Raw genomic sequence first — 18,186 nt, forward strand, 5'->3', positions numbered from 1 at the left:
ACACACACACACACACACACACACACACACACACACGTATAAGAAAATATATCACCTTGGAAGTAAGAAGTATGTTAATTTTTCTAACAATAGTAAAATATGATTTTTTTTTTCTCATTTTCCTTTTCCTCATCTCTGATTAGAAATGTCTAAACATTTCTTTCTCAAGATTTTTTTTTTGTCTCTGATATCAGCTGGAGTCATTCAGATTACTGAGTAAATTTCCTTGATCATGACTAATTCTAAGAAGCCTACCCATCCATGTTCAGCATTGATTCTGAATATTGATGTATCTCTTCACTGCAACAAAAACACAGTTAAAAAAGAACTTACTGTTATTAACCACCCCTCCTGGTAGGACTTGTGTTAATAGCACTAATCATATCAGATTACCCCCCTCTGAAAAATATTTGATTTTTATAAAAATGGCACGTAAAAACTTAACTAACGCATAATTGTGCAGTTCATTTAAATATGTCTGAAAATAAGCAACATGTTTTTTGAAACTGAATTTAGTGTTATTGCCATCTTACTCAATACTGTCAATTGCTCAGTGTTGCTACGTGGTTGCTAAGGAAGCGGGATTGCTGGAAAGCCAATGACGCAATAAGATTGGCTTCTTTGGAAAGCTACCCTTTCTTACCAACTCTCAACTTTGATTATAAAGTTGATATCAGATATTTACATTCACAACAAAGAAAGACACACAGTATGACTGTCATTTTCCTGTTTTGCGTCAGTTACAATTGCAAAAGTTATTTCTATTTGCTATGTGTCAGGATAATATGAAACGATCTTTAAAAGAGAAATTGCTATTGCTTTCTTCAAACTCAAAGAGTACACAAAGATTACCTTGAGTAATTTGGTAAAAGGCCAGATGACAGTGTCGTCGGTTTTAATTCACATTGTTTGAGTTCAATGGTGCCACACCTCTACACATAGCGCCAACTAACACATCAAACAAACTATTTCCTTGTGTAACATCTGTCAACAAGTCTGGAAGATAATTTGGGTTGGTTTCAAATGCACAATAAAGTTTGCTAATGCGCAAAGGACAGTGATCTTAATTCTTGAAGACACATCCTGTGGGCTCATTAAACTATGATTGATGTGTTTTGTTATCATGACCATTGTTATATTTAAAGAGGGGGGAAAAAAGGGGAGGAAACCTGCAAGATAAGAACATCACCAAAATGTGAGGTGCAAGGGTGGAAACATAATTTTGTCTGGGTGTTTTGTTACTGAAAGGAATGGTGCACTTCATAAAAGTGCACCATTTATGAATGCACAGTGCATTCATAAATGGTGCACTTTTATGAAGTGCATTCATAAAATGCACTTTTATGAAGTGCATTCATAAATGGTGAAGGCACTTCATAAATGGTGAATGAATGGTGAAGTCTGTTTGCCTAGGAGCAAGTGTTTATTTATTTATTTATTTATTTATTTATTTAGCGAATCTCCTTAATCTGTCAAGGCAGTGTTTTGTTCACAACAACAACAAAAATGAAGGCAGACTCTACAAGACATCCATGCATTTGTCTCAGTTGCGGCTGAGTGTGCTGGTCGAGTTTGCAACCTTCACCAGCAGATGGCAGCATTGCGCCTTTTCCTATGGTTTGAGAATTGTTTAAGCAGGAAACGTTTGTGGCACCAGTTGCTCCAGTACGAATGGATCCAAAATCCACCAAGCTGCTTGTGAGAAGCAACCCGAGACTTTTGACACTGGTGATACCGTTTAAAGGGCAACTGTAACAAATACTAAATGTAAACTTAAGTATTTGAACAGTTTAATTGTATCTGTTTGCCTCGCAAAGTGCGTTGTGATAAGATGTGTTGTGATTTGTGGTCAGCATGAAACATAATCTAAAATTGGGGACATCATGTGAAATACTTATATTACAAACACGGTGTTCTGAAGTGCTGTATCCAGTTCACAAAGTATTGCAGATGAAATTTAACAGGTGAAAGGCGTTGACTGGATTAAATCCAACGTAAAGCTGTTTAGGAGTTTGCTAAAGTGGACAGCAGCTTTCCCCTTAGAGGAAAACCCGTCTCGTAGAAATGAGCTTACCTGGCAAGTTAATTGACTGGTAAAATAATCAGTCCTTTAAGTTTGCCTAGCAGCAAGTGTTTATTTTTAAGGCGTCCGTGGCTCTCCTTAATCTGCTATAAAGGATTTAGTTAAGTCGTTTACAGTCAATGCTGTCTCTCACAACAATTATCAACAATTAGACGCAGTAAGAAATCCATGCATTTGCATCTCGAAGCTAATGCGAGGAAAGTGCTGGGTGAGTTTTGAATATTACTTGACTGTGCTCTTTCCACAGTTTTATTCATGCACCATTCTTCACCAGCAGATGGCAGCATTGCAACGCCTGCGGGTCTAGAACGCTATTGACTTCGGTCTTGTACCAACAGCGTGCACTTTGTGCAGACAAACGTCATCGTCATTGCACGTTGCATAACCCGCAGCACGCAGACAATTCAATACTGAGGTATGTACTTTACCTTCATGGTAAAGTAAAGTACAAAATGTTCCATTATCGGGGATTTGTCAGTGATTCACAGAAACATTTTCGTTTTATTATTCGATGTCATGAATACACAAGTCCACTTCATAATGCCTCACAAACCTGAAATAAACTACAGTTAACAGCAAAAATGAAAAGTTACAGTTTCTGAATGACATGACAGGAAAAAGGCACTTTTCACATTATAAAAACAGCCATACATGTTAAGACAGTTAGGCGTCGTATGCAGTGACAAAACTACATTCAGATCATAACAAATAACTTGATAAGACTCTGGTTAAATAGTTAATGTTGCAAACCTAAAATCTACTTTTAAAAAAATTCCTTCAGATATGTAAATATTGAAACATAATTTCATGTTCTTGGTACATACTTCTAAACTTATGTAAAAAAAAAAAGGAATAAAAAATAATCTCATGTTACCTTTAATTTATTAAAAATATATAGCTTAAGTTAATATGCATTTAAACACATAATGGATTTATAAACTGTTGTGCTTTCATAGGGATGTAAATATCATTTAACTTTAAAACATCAAAATAAAACCAAGAATACCTAATTGTTTATAGAAATCCATCCCAGATATAATACCCCCAGGAGGAAGGAGTGTACAATTTTCTATGCCCCAGATACGGATAAACTTTGTCATTTGAGCGTGGACTGAGAAGTGATCAGTTGTTCTTCTGAACAGAAGAGTAGTACTCCACCAACACCTTCCAGGCTTTAGGGGCCATGAAGCCGTCGGGCGGGTTCTCTCCGCTCCGAGCCAGGTTCCTCATCTTGGTTCCAGAGATGAACTCGAAATCTGCATGGCTGAGAAATTAAAGAACAACAGAGGGGGGAAAAAAAACTATGTCATTAGAAATTAGAAGTATTAGATTAGAAATAAAAACAGAAGGAAGGTTTGGCTCGACTTCAGACGAGGATTTTCGGTTTCCTGCAACGTAATTCACATCTGCTGAAGAGTTCCATATTCTGTCTTCTGACAACCACAGGCTTTTGTACATTTGTTGAGATTTTATGTGAAGGATTTAAAATACCTGAAAACGAGCCACATGTTTGGTTTAGGAGTATTGGGACAGACACGAATCGACAGTTGCGGGAAAATGACTCTTAAAAGATTGCATGTGATGACACCTTTTCTACAAAGTACTGACTTAGGAAGCTGAATACAGCTGCAGGTTACATTTGTCAATATATTCTTAAAACAAAATCCCAATTAAATGCATTCAATTTCAGCTCTCTTTGCGACAAAACGCAGAAAAGTTCAAGGAGGTATGAGTTGTTTTGAGAGGCACTGTTCAATAAAGTTAAATAATCTGTCTTTGCTCACCATTCCGGGCTGTAGAAGTCCATGGCCTTCTTGGTCTTGTTGTAAGCAGCGACTCTGAAGGGGATGATTTCCACAGAAGTGAGGCCGGGGGCCATGGTGAGGACCTTTCCTCCGTGCGTGGGCTCATACATGTCCTGCTTCGTCACAGGGTGAGGCATGCCGGCTGGGTCGCGGCCAACGATGTAAAAGTTCGCCCCGGCAATCATCCTGGCCCTGCAGTGCCACTGCACCTGGAAAGACATCCAGAGCGACAAACTCAGCCCCGACATGGATTCACCAGCGACTGGTAATGTAACCTCTGGCTGAACCGTTACTCCTGACCTCCGTGGGTCCAGCGTACATCATGGGCGAGGGGAAGATGGCCACGATGGTGCTGGACGGGTCCAGGACGCCCTCCTCCAGGACGGCGGCGTGCTGCCTCATCCTCCAGCTCAGAGGCACGTCGTCGTCTTTGGTCCAGCCCCCGAGAGGGTGCAGCAGGAGGACCGGGTTTTTGTATCCCCGATCGAGGAGACGCCGCTTGGTGTCCTGCATGAGGAGGGCGTGGCCGTTGTGCACTGGGTTGCGCAGCTGGAACGCGAAAATTGCATCTGAGGAAAAAAACAAGCAAACAATAAAATATTTTAAGCATCGCTAAAGCATTGCTGCACAACCTGGGAGTTAATATATTTGAAGATTATTGAGCCTATTAATAAAAGTCACAGCAGTCATGCTTATCATGCTTTTTAAATGAGTCATACAGACTGTGGTCATAAATTCAGCTTCGCGCTGCATGGCGGTTAGGGTTAGAGGCCCGCTTTTTATGACTATAAACAAATCCAGCTAAATAAAGTAAACTCCAGAAATGTCGCTGTCACTGTGGCGTGTTGCTCGCTCTTATAAAGCTGTAAAAGGATGCAGTTTAACACGCCGTCAAGGTTAGAATCCATCCAGAGTCTTTGATGGTTTAAATCTTTTGTTGGGTGTTTATAAAAAGGGAGAGATATAAAGAAATACAGAAATATAAGCCAAGACCAATAAAAACATACTTTCAATTGCATTATTGGATAAATTATAATATTGAACAGTTTTCAGCCAGCAGTACATGCCACAGTGAATTCAAATTCAACCCCAAAATACTTCAGTGATTCCCAACGGTAAAATTAAATGCTGTTGCAACTCATATTAATTCAAATTCTTCAAAGAGTTATTGAAGAATTCATCTCATCGTTGCTCTATGGTGATGCAGAACCTCACGCATCAGAGGTGCTCCTCATGCAGGATTAAATTTACCATTTCCCCTTTTGATCCGTTCCATTGTTTGTCTGAAAGGAGAGGGAAGAAACTTGGATTTCTAGGAATGAAAGAAGTTGGATACAAAACCTCCGAAATTTATTGGCCTGTCTGGTATCGGCGTGTCCAAAAACCTGAAAATAAACCTTAATGACCCTAAGATGCCCGGTTTTGATACCTTCTTTAACAAGGAGCTTTGGAGAGTTTTCCAGCCACCCTTATCATCTTGCATGCGTTCTACTTATTACACATGGGCAAGTCTGATAACTTTCTTGTGTCCATTTCCTAACTCTCTTTACTTGAAAAGCATGTTCTTTGGTTTTTCCAATTCTGAAGAGTATACAGTATTAGAAAAAAAAGACTCTTAGTCTTAGTCATATCACGTTTGCACTGGAAAGAAATAGGAAAATCCTTGACAGTGTCAATATTATTCTGTGTCAAACGCAACAAAGTGTTTTGTTTAGTTGTGGAAATTTTTCAAGTATACACTAAGTACATCTTCCGGTCATCTACACTCAGTTGTGAGCTTAGACTTTGTCGGTACTGGATTGCTTACATGAATTATCCTCCAGAACAATAATTCAGACTTTCCAACCTGCTTGCATGTCTTTGAACTTCTGCTTGAGCTCCTTGGGAGTCAGACGGTACTGATCCAGTCCATCGTTCCATTTGATCCGCTCCAACACCTCCAGGTCGCCGCCCACTAGCCAGTCGCCTCCTTCCATAACCATCTGCACAACGAAAACAGATTCAAAGTAAAGCACAGCAGAACCACTAACCCCTCACTAGGAGAAGGTCTCCCAGTTTGACACTGGGACTTTGAATAGGAAAAGGCCTTTGTCTCCTCTAAAATGTTCCTGATCATCATATTTGAATAATACATCCTGCTCCCAAAAACAGATAAAAACTTTGGCGTGATCCTATCAAACTCCAGAGTTAAAAATAACTGGAATGTGTGGCATGAACTTTAACAGGTTTTTCATGAGCAAAAACTCTTTAAATTATGTCTGAATTAAAAAAAGGCTTGCATCGTAATTTCAAGTGTTGCAGAACCAGTTTAGGTTTAATAGGCAATCATCTTTCCAATAGGGCCAGGTTGTTTTGGATATTTGTATTTTTTTCCCCCCTTTTAAGGTGACTGCTTTCTGATCACCTTAATGTAAGGGTGCTGCGGACACGTGGTTCCCCACTGTCTGGCACAGCGTTCCTCCTTGCGATGTGCGTAGAACTCAGGATTCCTCAGGATAGCCACACGGGAGCCCTGGTACTCCAGAGCTACGGCTACACAGCCGTCCAGCTCCTGCTTGGTCTCAGCGCTCACAGGCAGCACGATGGGAACCGACATGTTGATGGCGCCACCTGAAACAAAGAAGAAAAATAATCAAAAAAGAACAGGTCAGCTACATAATAACCTATTCTCGGCCTCTTTGAATCCCCTAAATTAAATAAAGTGTAGTGGCCTTGGAGGTGTGTTAGAAGCAATGGGGATAAATATAGAAACCTATCAAAACAAAATAAAAAACAAATGCTCAAGACGAAGAGTCACCTGTACCCAATTTTGGATGAATGTGGAACTATTCTGGGCGTAACAGAGTTAAGTTGAGAACAGCTTAATGGAAATGTGGATTTTTGTTAAGGAAACCGTTGATAGTTATGAGGAAGAATTAGACTCTGTTCCTTACAGTGCTACACATTATGAGGAAACATACATAGAAAAAAAACACATTTCTATTTATGTAATAATTTATATTGTAGCCTACTTATATTTTTGGCTACTTAGTGTTTCAGAACCGACTGCCAATGTTTTCGTATGTACATGTGGACATGCATGACTGAGGGCTGCGTTAGAGATAGTGAACATTAAGAAGATTGTCGGCATGGTTATCTCTCACCATCCAGCAGGTTGCCAAAGTGCAGGACCTGGAGGAACTCTCTTTCCCTCATGAAGCCCTTTAGAGGACTTGCCCAGCCTTCAGCTAAGACCTGCACCCACTGTAGATCCAGCTGAGGATGGAGAACATCAGCGTTACTCAAAGACCCAAACCCCAAACAGTCTGCTGAGAAAACATGTTCACTCATTCTCCAAAATATCTTGAGGGCACCCTGGAGGAAAGCAGCTACTGATAAAATTCAGTTGACAACAACAACAAAAAAAAAGCCTAAGCACCATAGATAACCACCTTGGTGATGCTGATGGCGGGCAGAGTGCTTGCGTCGGAGATGGCAAGATGCAACTTGTTTTCCGGGACAAAGAGCTCATTCACCTCCTCTATGATCTCGCTTGGTACAATGTTCTGCAGACCGTGCAGGGAGAAAGAAGGAGAATTGTGAATCAGCAAAAGTTTGCGCTTTTCATCACTTGAAACAGTTGTAAGAACATCAGGGGATTTTTGTATTTTCAAGAAGATCTCATGAAATGCACATTCAGCGTACGCTGCGGCATACTTATCTCTTGATCATAAAGACGAGTTCTCAAGAAGAGCTAACGTGACTTCTGTCTAATCTCCTTTCTCTCCATTAAATATTTGCTTTAAATTTATTTCAGCTCATCAGACCAACAGGCACGCACACCAAGCTAAAGAAAATGTGTAATGAAATGCCCAGTGTCATTTTTTTTAATCTTATCTCTTTCCTACTACTAAACCGTCTTGTACATGTTATCTGAATTCTTATCACACTTCGAAAGCCTGCTACATTAATAATGTAATATTAATGACAATTGTAGACTTGTAGTTTCATAGTTGCTTAACATCCTGTTCAGTTTTAAAACATTAGCAAACATCACTCCTTCCTCAAGCTTTCCGCTGGTATTGAGTTAACGACTGGTTCCAATATCTGATTACCTCTGACAGAGGCAAATCTCGCTACCTCTCGCTCACTGCTGACAACACCCAGCTTATAGCTTCCATAAACACAACCTGACTTTTTGCTGACATCATTTTCAGCTTTAAAAAAAAGGCTAAAGTTCAGTGCACAGGGTTTGCTCCAGCAGGTTTTGCAATTTAAAGAGAATATGATATTTTATCTGGTTAGTTCAATATGGCAGATAAATCTTCCAACTATAAAATGTTACAAAACATGCTTAAATGAGCATGTTGTTATTTCTTTAATTTGGATAGCTGCTTTCCATCCCTTTTTTTGTGTTCACTTGCAGCAATACAGATCCTTCAACAGTTATTGGGACTCCAGCTAATTTGTAAAATTAGGGTCTATTTGCCATCTCTCTCCTCATCCCTGGTTGGGTCTCTCTAATCTGTTATTCCCTTTCACAAAACACAGGCAGGAATACTGATATCTTCAGGTCTTTTGTGAAAGGGGGGTCAGGGAAGAACTACAGAGAACGTTCCAGGTGAAAGTAATAGTAGCGTCCAAAATCATCGTAGCACTGAGCACTGAGAAGTGACCCCCACTCTGGAGAAGTGGCTCCAACAGATACCAGGAAAAACACTGGAGATCTCAGTCCATAAGATCCATTTCTCCTGGATCCTAGCAACAGCAAAGACCAAGCGAAGGACCGTCAGCCTCCCTGGCAGCCACCAGGTGAACGGGGGTAGGTAGGTAGCTGCAGTGCAGTTGTTACCCAACTAAATATCTTTCAGTTTAACTCGGGGAACCGGAATAGTAACGCGACTGTTTAGAAGTGATATTATTAAGATAATTGCTCGCTACCAGAAGAACTAGAATGAACTGGGACATACCAAGTCTGACACTTCTTGCCTGAGGTACTGCCAAATATTTGAAGTAAAATATTTTCTTGATGAATCAAGCAAATATGAATAGAAACTAGTCAGCATATGAATCTCTAGGGGTCTGTGATGGCTGCAGTTACAGCCACACCAATGTGGTAACGTTCACTCACACCACTACAATAGTTCCCAGTAAAATTTCACCACACTTATTTGTTTCTTTAGATATCAGATTTAACATACAGAGCAATAGAGTAGTTTTCGTTTAGAAGTCTACACATCATATAACATTGTATTCTAGAATAAGTGCGCACGATTATCTTACACTGTTGTATGTTTTTACTTGATTTAATCTTTGTTTGTTTGAGCTACCTCAGTCCTGGTTGTTCCAGTCCTTCAGGGGAACAAAGAGGTGGAGAAGAAGAGGAGCAAGCCTATGCAGACTGCAGCTTGGTTCATAGCACAACTCAGCATCAAGGAGGGGAGAATGGGATTTTCTTATGTTAGTTTCAGTTAGATTTTTTTGTGTCTTTTGTCTGGCCTAATCAGCCAGTATTTCACTTTGTCTCATTTAAATAGGAAGGTTTGTTTTATTTATTTTTTGTCAGTTTGAGAAGAGTTTGGCTACTTTGACCTCTTTTAAGGGCCCATTTTCTATTATTTACCCAAGTTTGTGATTTTTTAACTTCGACCTGTAACTGACTGTCCTTTTTACTGCTCGGTCCATCACAGGGTCCGTTCAGACTTGGCACTATCATCAGTTTGGATTGTGTGGATCAGTGCATTACCAGAAAGCTCTCTGCAGTGTAATCATGACTTTACAACATTGGTTGTAAAGTTTTAGATTGACAAATAATATTTATACATATTTGCCAACCAAATTTATTTGATAGTAAAAACCTTACTAGATATTATAAGGTTGCTGCTTCCTTTTTAAATCTCGCCATAATTAGACAGAGGACAGCTGCCATTGATATGTGGGGTGTCTTATTGAAGGACAGTTTGACGTTTTACTACTTTCAGTATGAAATCTTAAATCACTTTACTCTATTTTATTCTTCTAGTGTTTCCGCTGTACACTTATCAAGAATTCTATAGCAAAAAAAGGGAATAAAAAATGTTTCTCAGGTGAATGTGAACTGTGGGGATATAGTTCAAAAGACTAAACAGCAGAACTGGTGTTAGCTGCACAACTGGTAGATCCACTAGGGTGCGTTCACACTGCAGCCTAAAGTGACCCAATTCCGATTTTTTTTTTTTTGACGTAATGCGACCTGTATCCGATCTTTTCATGGCAGTGTGAACAGCACAGGTCGGATTCTTTTTCGAATGTGACCCATATCCGATTCAAATGCGACCTAACGTCCAGGTCGCCTTCATCCGAACTGAACATCACTGATTCTAAACAAATCTCACTATCCTGCGTCCTGATACGCGCAAGCGGGAAGAAAAACAACAATGACGGACTATAATGAGGATTAAGTTGTCAATATGTTGCTCCGGCCGGACAACAACTTCAAATATGCAAGCTAAGCTCCACCGTTAGCCTCCATGTTTACTTCCGCAAACACTGAGCACTTCTTCTTTTTATGCCGGTTGGCAGAACATTGAGAACGCTGACGCTATTGCGCCCTCTACTGCGCACGAGGGACACTTTCAGGTTGTTTGCCCGTTCACACTGCAGAACGCATACAGGTCGCATTTACTGGCAGTGTAAACAGCCCCGGCAAAAAAATTCGGAATTGCCAAAAAATCGTAATTGGGTCACTTCAGGCTGCAGTGTGAACTATGGGTGCAGTGTGAAGTGTGAACGCACCCCTATGGGTGAACTGCATAGGGTGTGAACGCACCCTATGCACGCACCCATAGGGTGCTGCGGGAACGCACCCAATAGGATATGTGTCAATCAAGGAGTTAATGTGCCTATCGAGTGTACAACCCTTGAGTTGCATTATTGTTCACTGACACCTGATTACTCAAGTCTGAGAAGTCAGACATGACTCATATTTATAAGTATAAAATATAAGGACCATTCTTCTGTTTCTGTCAGGTTTTAGAGTTGAGGCAGACATTTTTCCCCATAAAGCTACATAGCAAATTTCTACACTACGTATAAATTTCTGTGTATACTTATCACAGCAAAAAGAAAAAAAAAATCACAGTGACTCAGCAGAAAATTAACTCCCATCTCAGTGATATTGTCATGTTCAAGGGTAGGCTTCTGACCCACATGCAGAATCAGACCCAGGAAGCAACAGTAAGTTAAGAATGTATTTACAAAATCCAATCACAGGTGTCTTACAGGTGATCCTTTCGATCGGGTCCGGGGTTGGTCTGGAAGCGGAGAGACGGGTCAATGACTGTGCGAGAGGTGGACAGAATGTCTGATAGGACAGCAGGAGAAATTAGCTTTCGTCTCCTGGAATGCTTCTCAACGGGAGCGGGTAAGGAGCCGGATGGATCCGGGCAACCAATTTGGAGATTCTGGGTAAGTGTCTCCGACAGGAACTAAGGTACAGAGTTGCAGGTGGGATTACGGGTTTGGGGTTTGGGGTCAGGCTTAAACCGTGAGGGAGTAATCATCCAGCGGAGAGGAGAGGTCTGGCAGCTCCTTAAATCCTCTCTGGCTGATGATCCCAATGAGCTGCAGATGTGCAGCTCTGCTCCAGGCCGCTCCCAGCAGAGAGCCAATGGGGAGAGACACTGTCATAAACCCAGCTCCTGACAGATATGGCTCTAAGAGTCTCTCGTGTTTACATATTTACTTTATCAGTAACCCATCAACCAGCAAAGCTGGGGGTTAGGAAGGAGAATGAGGGTTGACAGTAATAATTCAAGCACATGTACTTGTAATGCGTTCATGCATGCAAGTTTCCCTACTTCTAAGAAATAAAAATCAGCACTTGACAAATTAAAGAAACATCCACGTTGTCTTTTACATATTTGGCTTCTCGGAGTGTCCATGTAACAAACGTAAACCAATGTGCTACAACACCAACACTCTTGCAGGATCATATTGTTATGTCCAGATCTATTTTCTTGTCTTGCAAGTATTTAAATTAGGAACAATTCCTGCAAGACCGTCTGTGCAAAAATGTTCTACACAGACATACAAACTTGTGGAAAAGATTAAAATCAAACATTTGTTTATGTTTTGGTTTCGAGGAGCAAGGATTTCCTGTAATCTTTCAGGCTGGTCTTGAATAACAATTATTTTCCTAAAGTCAAGTCTTGCAAGGTTGTTTTCTTTTAACTTTGGTTGTTCTTCTACTCCTTTTTGTTTTGCCATTCAACTTGATGACATGAAATGAGCTTAAAAATGAAGGAAGTGAAAGAAAGCAAATCATTTAAGCCCCAAATATCTCCAGCAAATAGGGGGGTGGGGGGGCAGATTGTCTTGACACCCAACCTGAGACATGCAAAATGCTTCAATGGATTTCATATAAAAAGATTTTAAGCTAATGAATCAATAAAACAGACAAGAGCTAAAAAAAATCTTGCATTAAAATAGCAAAATATTTCAAACTCATAGCTAAGCCTATCCTCCAAAGCTCTATCCAGTAGGTTTATGACTTATATAAAGGTGACACTTCTATATCTGGCTTGGAACACTATATCCATGTTTGACACTCTTATTTTGAAATACCAAAAGAAGTAGTTCTTGAGTTGGCCTGTTGTGTTGAGATTGACTAATGAAGACTTGACTTTGACCTGTCTAACAATGGTCTGGTCTGTTACATAACCATAGGAAAAAAAAAACTCTCAGGGCTTCTAACATTTTTTGTTAGACAGCATCAGAATGCAGTGACTGGCTAGTCATTAGCTGCTAACAGAGATAAAGTAGGCATCTGCTTCAGAGTTTTGAATTGATGCTAAACTAAAAATACCATTTTATATACCGGTAAGTCAAATTATTTTATGTTTGTAATTTTTTAGAGTCAACCAAGAAATTGTGTTGTGAAATAGTGACAAGCTGCTCTTGACCTAATATCAGATCTAAAACCTATTTGATGCGTCATCACAACAGGGCTTCTGTGTTTGAGCGTTTTGCCTTTTTCATATCTGAATGATTCTTAAAGTTATGTTGCTTAAAAACAAAATAAAGGACTTCACTACAAATGGCTAAGCAGTGAACTCAAAATGAGTACAAAACCAACTTCAGAAATCCTAATGAAATACTGCCTAATTAGCTCATTCCCAAATGTAGGCCAGGCAAGTTGCTTGAAAGCGAACACTACATAGGCAAGGCTTTCACAAGATAAACATATAATGTACTTTGCATTTGAGGAATGTCTTAGTCAACACTGAAAAACTAATAAGCCATAAGATCTGGCTTGTTTGTTGAGATAAATAATGAGTCTTTGTCTCCCTGTATACTTGCCACACCTTGTATTCATTCCACATATCCACTGTTTGTAACTCAAATACCCAGCCACTCGTTTTCCCTTTTCAATGTTTTGACAAACAAGCATTATAAAAAGGTTATCACAAAGTTCTCGTCCTTGGTTTTAAACTTACAAACGGCAATCTTCTGGTGTCGTCATGAGTGTCTTCATGCCTCGAATTTTTTAATTCTTTATTTTTCACACGTGCCTAACATACAGTAGCCCCTCCTTGGTTATATTTAATTTGCTTTGTGTCATCCACAAACAGCTGTTTAAACTGGGTAATACATTGTTCTTCAATGTACTTATGGTGGTTCCTTGGCCACGTCCCATCTGGGAACAATGTATGCTTACAGTAGCTTTTTTGGAGGATGAAATTGTAAGCTGATCCTGAAGGAGTACCGTACGCTATCCGAAGGTGAGTGCTCAAGATTCTTACTTCTCCCACCTACCTGATCCTGGAGCAGCTCCAGCAGCTGATGAATGCACTCGTTCACAGTCAGCTCTCCAGTTTTCAGAACAAGCTCTGGTGACTCTGGTCGTTCGTACTCTGAATCAATCCCAGTGAAACCTTGGAAAATATGTCAAACCACAGAAATGGTAGTTTAAGTAAACACGGTTGTGGGTATTAGCTGTAAAAGACATATTGTAAGGCTAACACCGGCAGAAAGTATTGCTAAACAGACCTTTAATCTCTCCAGCACGGGCCTTCTTGTAAAGCCCTTTCACATCCCGACTCTCGCACACTTCAAGAGAAGCATGGACAAAGACTTCTAAAAACTTTAGCCCGGCACCCTCATGAACCTTCCTCGCCTCATTACGGTCCTGTGGATGCAAAGAGCATCAGGATTTATTAACATGTAGCCTCTAATTACACCCAGTCACAAAAGTTTATTCAGTAGCTAGTAGCCAGAACATGCATGTGCAGAGCAATTGTTGAAATGGTTTTTTAATGTTGTCGGTCTGTATCCTGCCAGAAAGAAGATGCTTTCCAGAATTTATCTTTTACTCTACTGTCACTTTCACAAAACTTAAAGAAATAACTTCTGGAATTTTCAAATAAATGTTGTCAAAATTTTATTAAACGGTCTCCATGGAATACTTCCCCAAAGCCTAGAGTTTTCCACTTCTGGACCTTCCTGACTACTTTCAGGAAATTAGGTTTATATGTTGGGACTTATATAACGAGGTACTTTGCCTAGATCTTAGTACTGGAAGGGTGAGTTCTGGAACTTACCAGCACTTTGGTAAGTTCTTTTTGTTTTTAAATGTGCTTTATTAATAAATTGACTTGACTTCACTTAAAAAGGTGACCTCTCAGGGAAGTATGGACTGTATTATGTATTGAGATCACAATGTGTACCGGGTTCGCCCTTTCTCTTTCATCAAACTTTAAGTTTAGAATAAATCTACAGGTGAGATAATGTGTTCAGCATGTGATATCGTTGCAAAATGTTCTCTGACCTTGGTGAAAGGTGAGATGAAACTGGTAATGCAAACAAGACCAGCGTCTGCAAAAAGTTTTGCCACTTCAGCCACACGTCGAATGTTTTCCTCCCGGTCCTCATCAGAAAAGCCTAGGTTCTTGTTTAGGCCGTGGCGAATGTTGTCCCCGTCCAGTGAATAGCATGGAATGGCGTGGGATACTAGGTACTCTTCCAAGGCAAAACTAAGAGTCGTCTTGCCAGCGCCAGACAAACCTGATGGGGATTAACAGAATGCACGTTGATTTAAAGAAAAAGAGAAAAATGTAGACCAAAAGGGAAGTCTACACATCAATGAACCTGTGAGCCAGATGGTACAGCCTCTGAAGCCCCCCCGAGTGCCCACAACCTGCCCCCTCTTGTTCCGACTGACGTGGTGAGCCTGGTAGACCACATTGGTTGACCTTGTGAGGTCCTAAAATTGAAAACCAGACACAAAGAGGAAGTTTAATTTGGTTTGGTGGATAGGAACTTTTCAACATTACATTAGGACATAAACGCGCTGCGAGAAAAATGAAAAGGACTCAGTCAGACAGCATTTGTTCCCAGATTTAATGCCAATCAATCCCATTGCAGTATTTATCTACATGGAAGTACCGGTTTACCAGGGTTTACCAGGGTTTACCAGTGATCATCCATGCCCAATGACAAAGCTGAATGATCGCAGAGAGATTGATTTTATATGCTCAACTGGAAGATAATAATTGGCAGTCTTAAAGTTTGAATACATAAAGTTGTTCCGTCTTCTCGATGGGTGGCGTAAGGAGGAAAAGCTAAAAGCAGACAGGATGGAGGGAGAAAACTGAGACTGATGATACAATGTAACCAGTGTGCTGCTTTCTGCCCAGAGATGATGTGGCATGGCTCGTGCCCACACAGTCAGGCTGAGCACCAAGTCTCCCTCCTTTCCTAAGTACAGCCCGTACACCCAGGGCTCAAACAGTCTACCATACTCTATCCTGCTCTTCCCTAACAGGACCGCACTGCTCTTCTGAGGAGATTTCCTAACAGAGTCTCCTTTCACATACAAACACAAAACTGACTCTGAAAGTCCATTTATCTGACACGTCACACATACTTTCTATTAGAGGAAAAGGGAAGCTTTTTCATAATGCTGATATCAGTATTATTACCTTTTAATTACTCTTAATCCCTGCAGTAACTAGTCATTATCTGTCTCACTTACACAGTACATAATGAAAAAAGTACATAATGAAAAAAGTATATTTTATTGGGTGAAATTAAGAAGATGGGTTCTTAGGCTTGCCCCCCCCCCCCAGTTGTCTTTCTAGGCTTCCGTAGCAAATTATTTAAAACAGTCATAGTCAGAGTTCAAGGCATGAAGCCCAGATGAGGATATGAAGATAAATACAAACATGTTTACACAATTATCCCATCAGTTTGGTCTTTCTTATTCATTTTGCAAATTTAGATTTTGTTGGTTTTTGTTGAGAAAACTGTGAAAATGACCCCGTTCAAGTTTCTGTCCGTTAATGATTCAGAAACCAAATGTGTCACAATTTCCCACGAGAAGTGACTCAGTCAGTTACATAAAGTACAGCAAAAACAAGCTCCAATAGATTAAATGTCTGTGTCAGATAACGTTTTGGAAGAAAAGTCATCCCAGCAGTATATTGAAGATCTGTGAATGCATATGGTGCATCAGCATGCTTCAGTTGCATCTGCATGCTTTTCCGACTAAAATCTCAACATAAAGGCATGTTCTCGAAGCCGGCAACATTCCTGTGCTCAGTTCCACAGTGGCTTCTTTCTCTCCCTTCACAAAACACCCAATGTCAGCGGTGGGCCAGACTGACATGGATACGTTCCTACTACAACTGGCCTATTCACAGTCAAAGGCAAGGCTGTGGCCATCACACCTGGGTATACAGTGAAGGCGCATAGAGAGCGAAAGCTGCTTTAAAGGAGAAGAAAACCTTTAAATGACCAACAAAGTGTTACTGTGAGGCAAAACAACACAAAGAACATTTGCAAACAGCCTATCCTTTGCGATGATCAGACAGAATGCAGACAGAGCACCGGGAAAGGAGGGCATTTCCGATGGTCAGTCTGCGAAGAAGTTACTTGACGCATATATTTTATGAGTGCTGGGCGTCTTTACAAGACTTATTCAACCCTGGGACGAAACATTTATCCTGGTTTCCATGGAAATAAATCGCATTTACACAGATTTTTCTCTCGCCGTCATCTGCATGTCTACTCACAGTACGAAGCTTTTTCACACTGGACATTTCGCACCACCGACGTACAGCTGGACACCGGGCTCGAACCGCTTCACGCGCAGACAGACAGCCGCTGGGCCTGGATGGTCGGGCACTTTGCAAAGTTCTTACCACGAAACTTTTTACGGCTGCCTTTAAACCGGAGGAGGTTTTTTAAAAACCGCTTTCAAGACACGTAGCAATCGACTGGCCCGGCCCTTGGTACCTCCCTCATGCTCCGACGTCTAATATATTTGCATAATGGGCAGCAGGAAAGAGCTCATGTAAAGGCGGAGAAAAGTGCCGTGATTTGACACGGTGCTGCTTGTTCAGCTGGATTGTGAAATTTACGACCTGTTTCCGTGCTCAAACAGTAGGCTCACGAGCGCCCTGTTAAGTTGTAGTTAACAGGTCGTTCACACAAAGTGAAGTTATTAACTTTCTTAACTTTGTGAAGTTATTCTTTATGAATTAAAGAATAAACTAACCCCTGTAAAAGGAAGGGAATGTTCTGGTCATACTTTAACCGAGATGTTCTAAAACCCTTTACTTTTTCACGTCTGACAGATTGACTAATCTGAAATGGATAACCATGTGCATGTTTAATTGGTATCAAATAACAGAATTAAAATAAAGCCCTCTAGGGTTTGCTTAAAAATAGATCTGTCAAAACGTTCAAATGCAAATTCAAATCAATATTTAGTTTTCAGTTAGATTTCAAATCCATCTTCAATCTCACACTTTATTCACTCATCAGTGTTCAGCAAGCAGGTCAGTAGTCTTTTTATTTAACAGAAAGCTGCTCTTTATGTTTCCCGTCCTAATTTGAAGCAATAGATTCTGCACATCCGAGGTTTTTGGGAGTTTGTTGAAGAGCTGATGGGGATAGAAATTTAGTTCTGCCCCACCTGGTTCAGTTCTGGAGTAGAAAACACTATGAGTTCTCTGATGACCTGAGGGGTCTAAATCAGGGGGTCCCCAAACTTTTTCCTGTGAGGGCCACATAACTTTTTCTTTCTCTGCTGGGGGGCCGGAGTCAGTTTGTAACAGAAAAGTGTGACGATTGGAGGAGTGCCTAGATGTAAAAATATATTGTTTTCCAGAAAGCACAATCAAATAACATTCTCTGGGTTCTTCACAGAACAAGTCAGGAAATAAATAACACTATTAATGAAATAAATAATAACCAAATAACCCTCTCTGGGTTCTTCACAGAAAATAAAATCCAAGAAGGATTATAGTCCGTATTTTCCCAACTATGAGCCGCACT

At 40.4% G+C, this 18,186-nt stretch overlaps 1 protein-coding gene across 1 annotated transcript; it reads right to left on the bottom strand.

Annotated features, from left to right (window-relative positions):
- Window positions 1-2,553: 2,553 nt before the first annotated feature.
- On the bottom strand, window positions 2,554-17,151 carry LOC103476794 (bifunctional 3'-phosphoadenosine 5'-phosphosulfate synthase 2). Its single transcript, XM_008429383.2, has 12 exons — window positions 16,920-17,151; window positions 14,995-15,109; window positions 14,675-14,910; window positions 13,897-14,035; window positions 13,663-13,781; window positions 7,320-7,433; window positions 7,032-7,143; window positions 6,293-6,498; window positions 5,735-5,870; window positions 4,189-4,457; window positions 3,868-4,097; window positions 2,554-3,347 (listed from the first exon to the last, which is right to left on the bottom strand). Exons 1-12 carry the CDS (start codon window positions 16,944-16,946, stop codon window positions 3,206-3,208), a joined length of 1,845 nt encoding a protein of 614 aa, XP_008427605.1. The 5' UTR covers window positions 16,947-17,151; the 3' UTR covers window positions 2,554-3,205.
- Window positions 17,152-18,186: the final 1,035 nt, after the last annotated feature.

The sequence above is a fragment of the Poecilia reticulata genome, linkage group LG15 (genome assembly GCF_000633615.1).
Source record: "Poecilia reticulata strain Guanapo linkage group LG15, Guppy_female_1.0+MT, whole genome shotgun sequence".
Taxonomy (NCBI): domain Eukaryota; kingdom Metazoa; phylum Chordata; class Actinopteri; order Cyprinodontiformes; family Poeciliidae; genus Poecilia; species Poecilia reticulata.

What these genes read in the sequence shown, in the direction of transcription:
- LOC103476794 (XM_008429383.2), bottom strand. Translation starts at nt 16,946, where the DNA reads ATGTCCAGTGTGAAAAAGCTTCGTACT. An exon ending in GTGTGAAAAAGCTTCGTACT is followed by an intron (nt 15,110 to 16,919) that starts GTGAGTAGACAT and finishes TTTCAATTTTAG; the next exon opens with GACCTCACAAGGTCAACCAA. An exon ending in GACTTCTACAGCCCGGAATG is followed by an intron (nt 3,348 to 3,867) that starts GTGAGCAAAGAC and finishes TTAATTTCTCAG; the next exon opens with CCATGCAGATTTCGAGTTCA.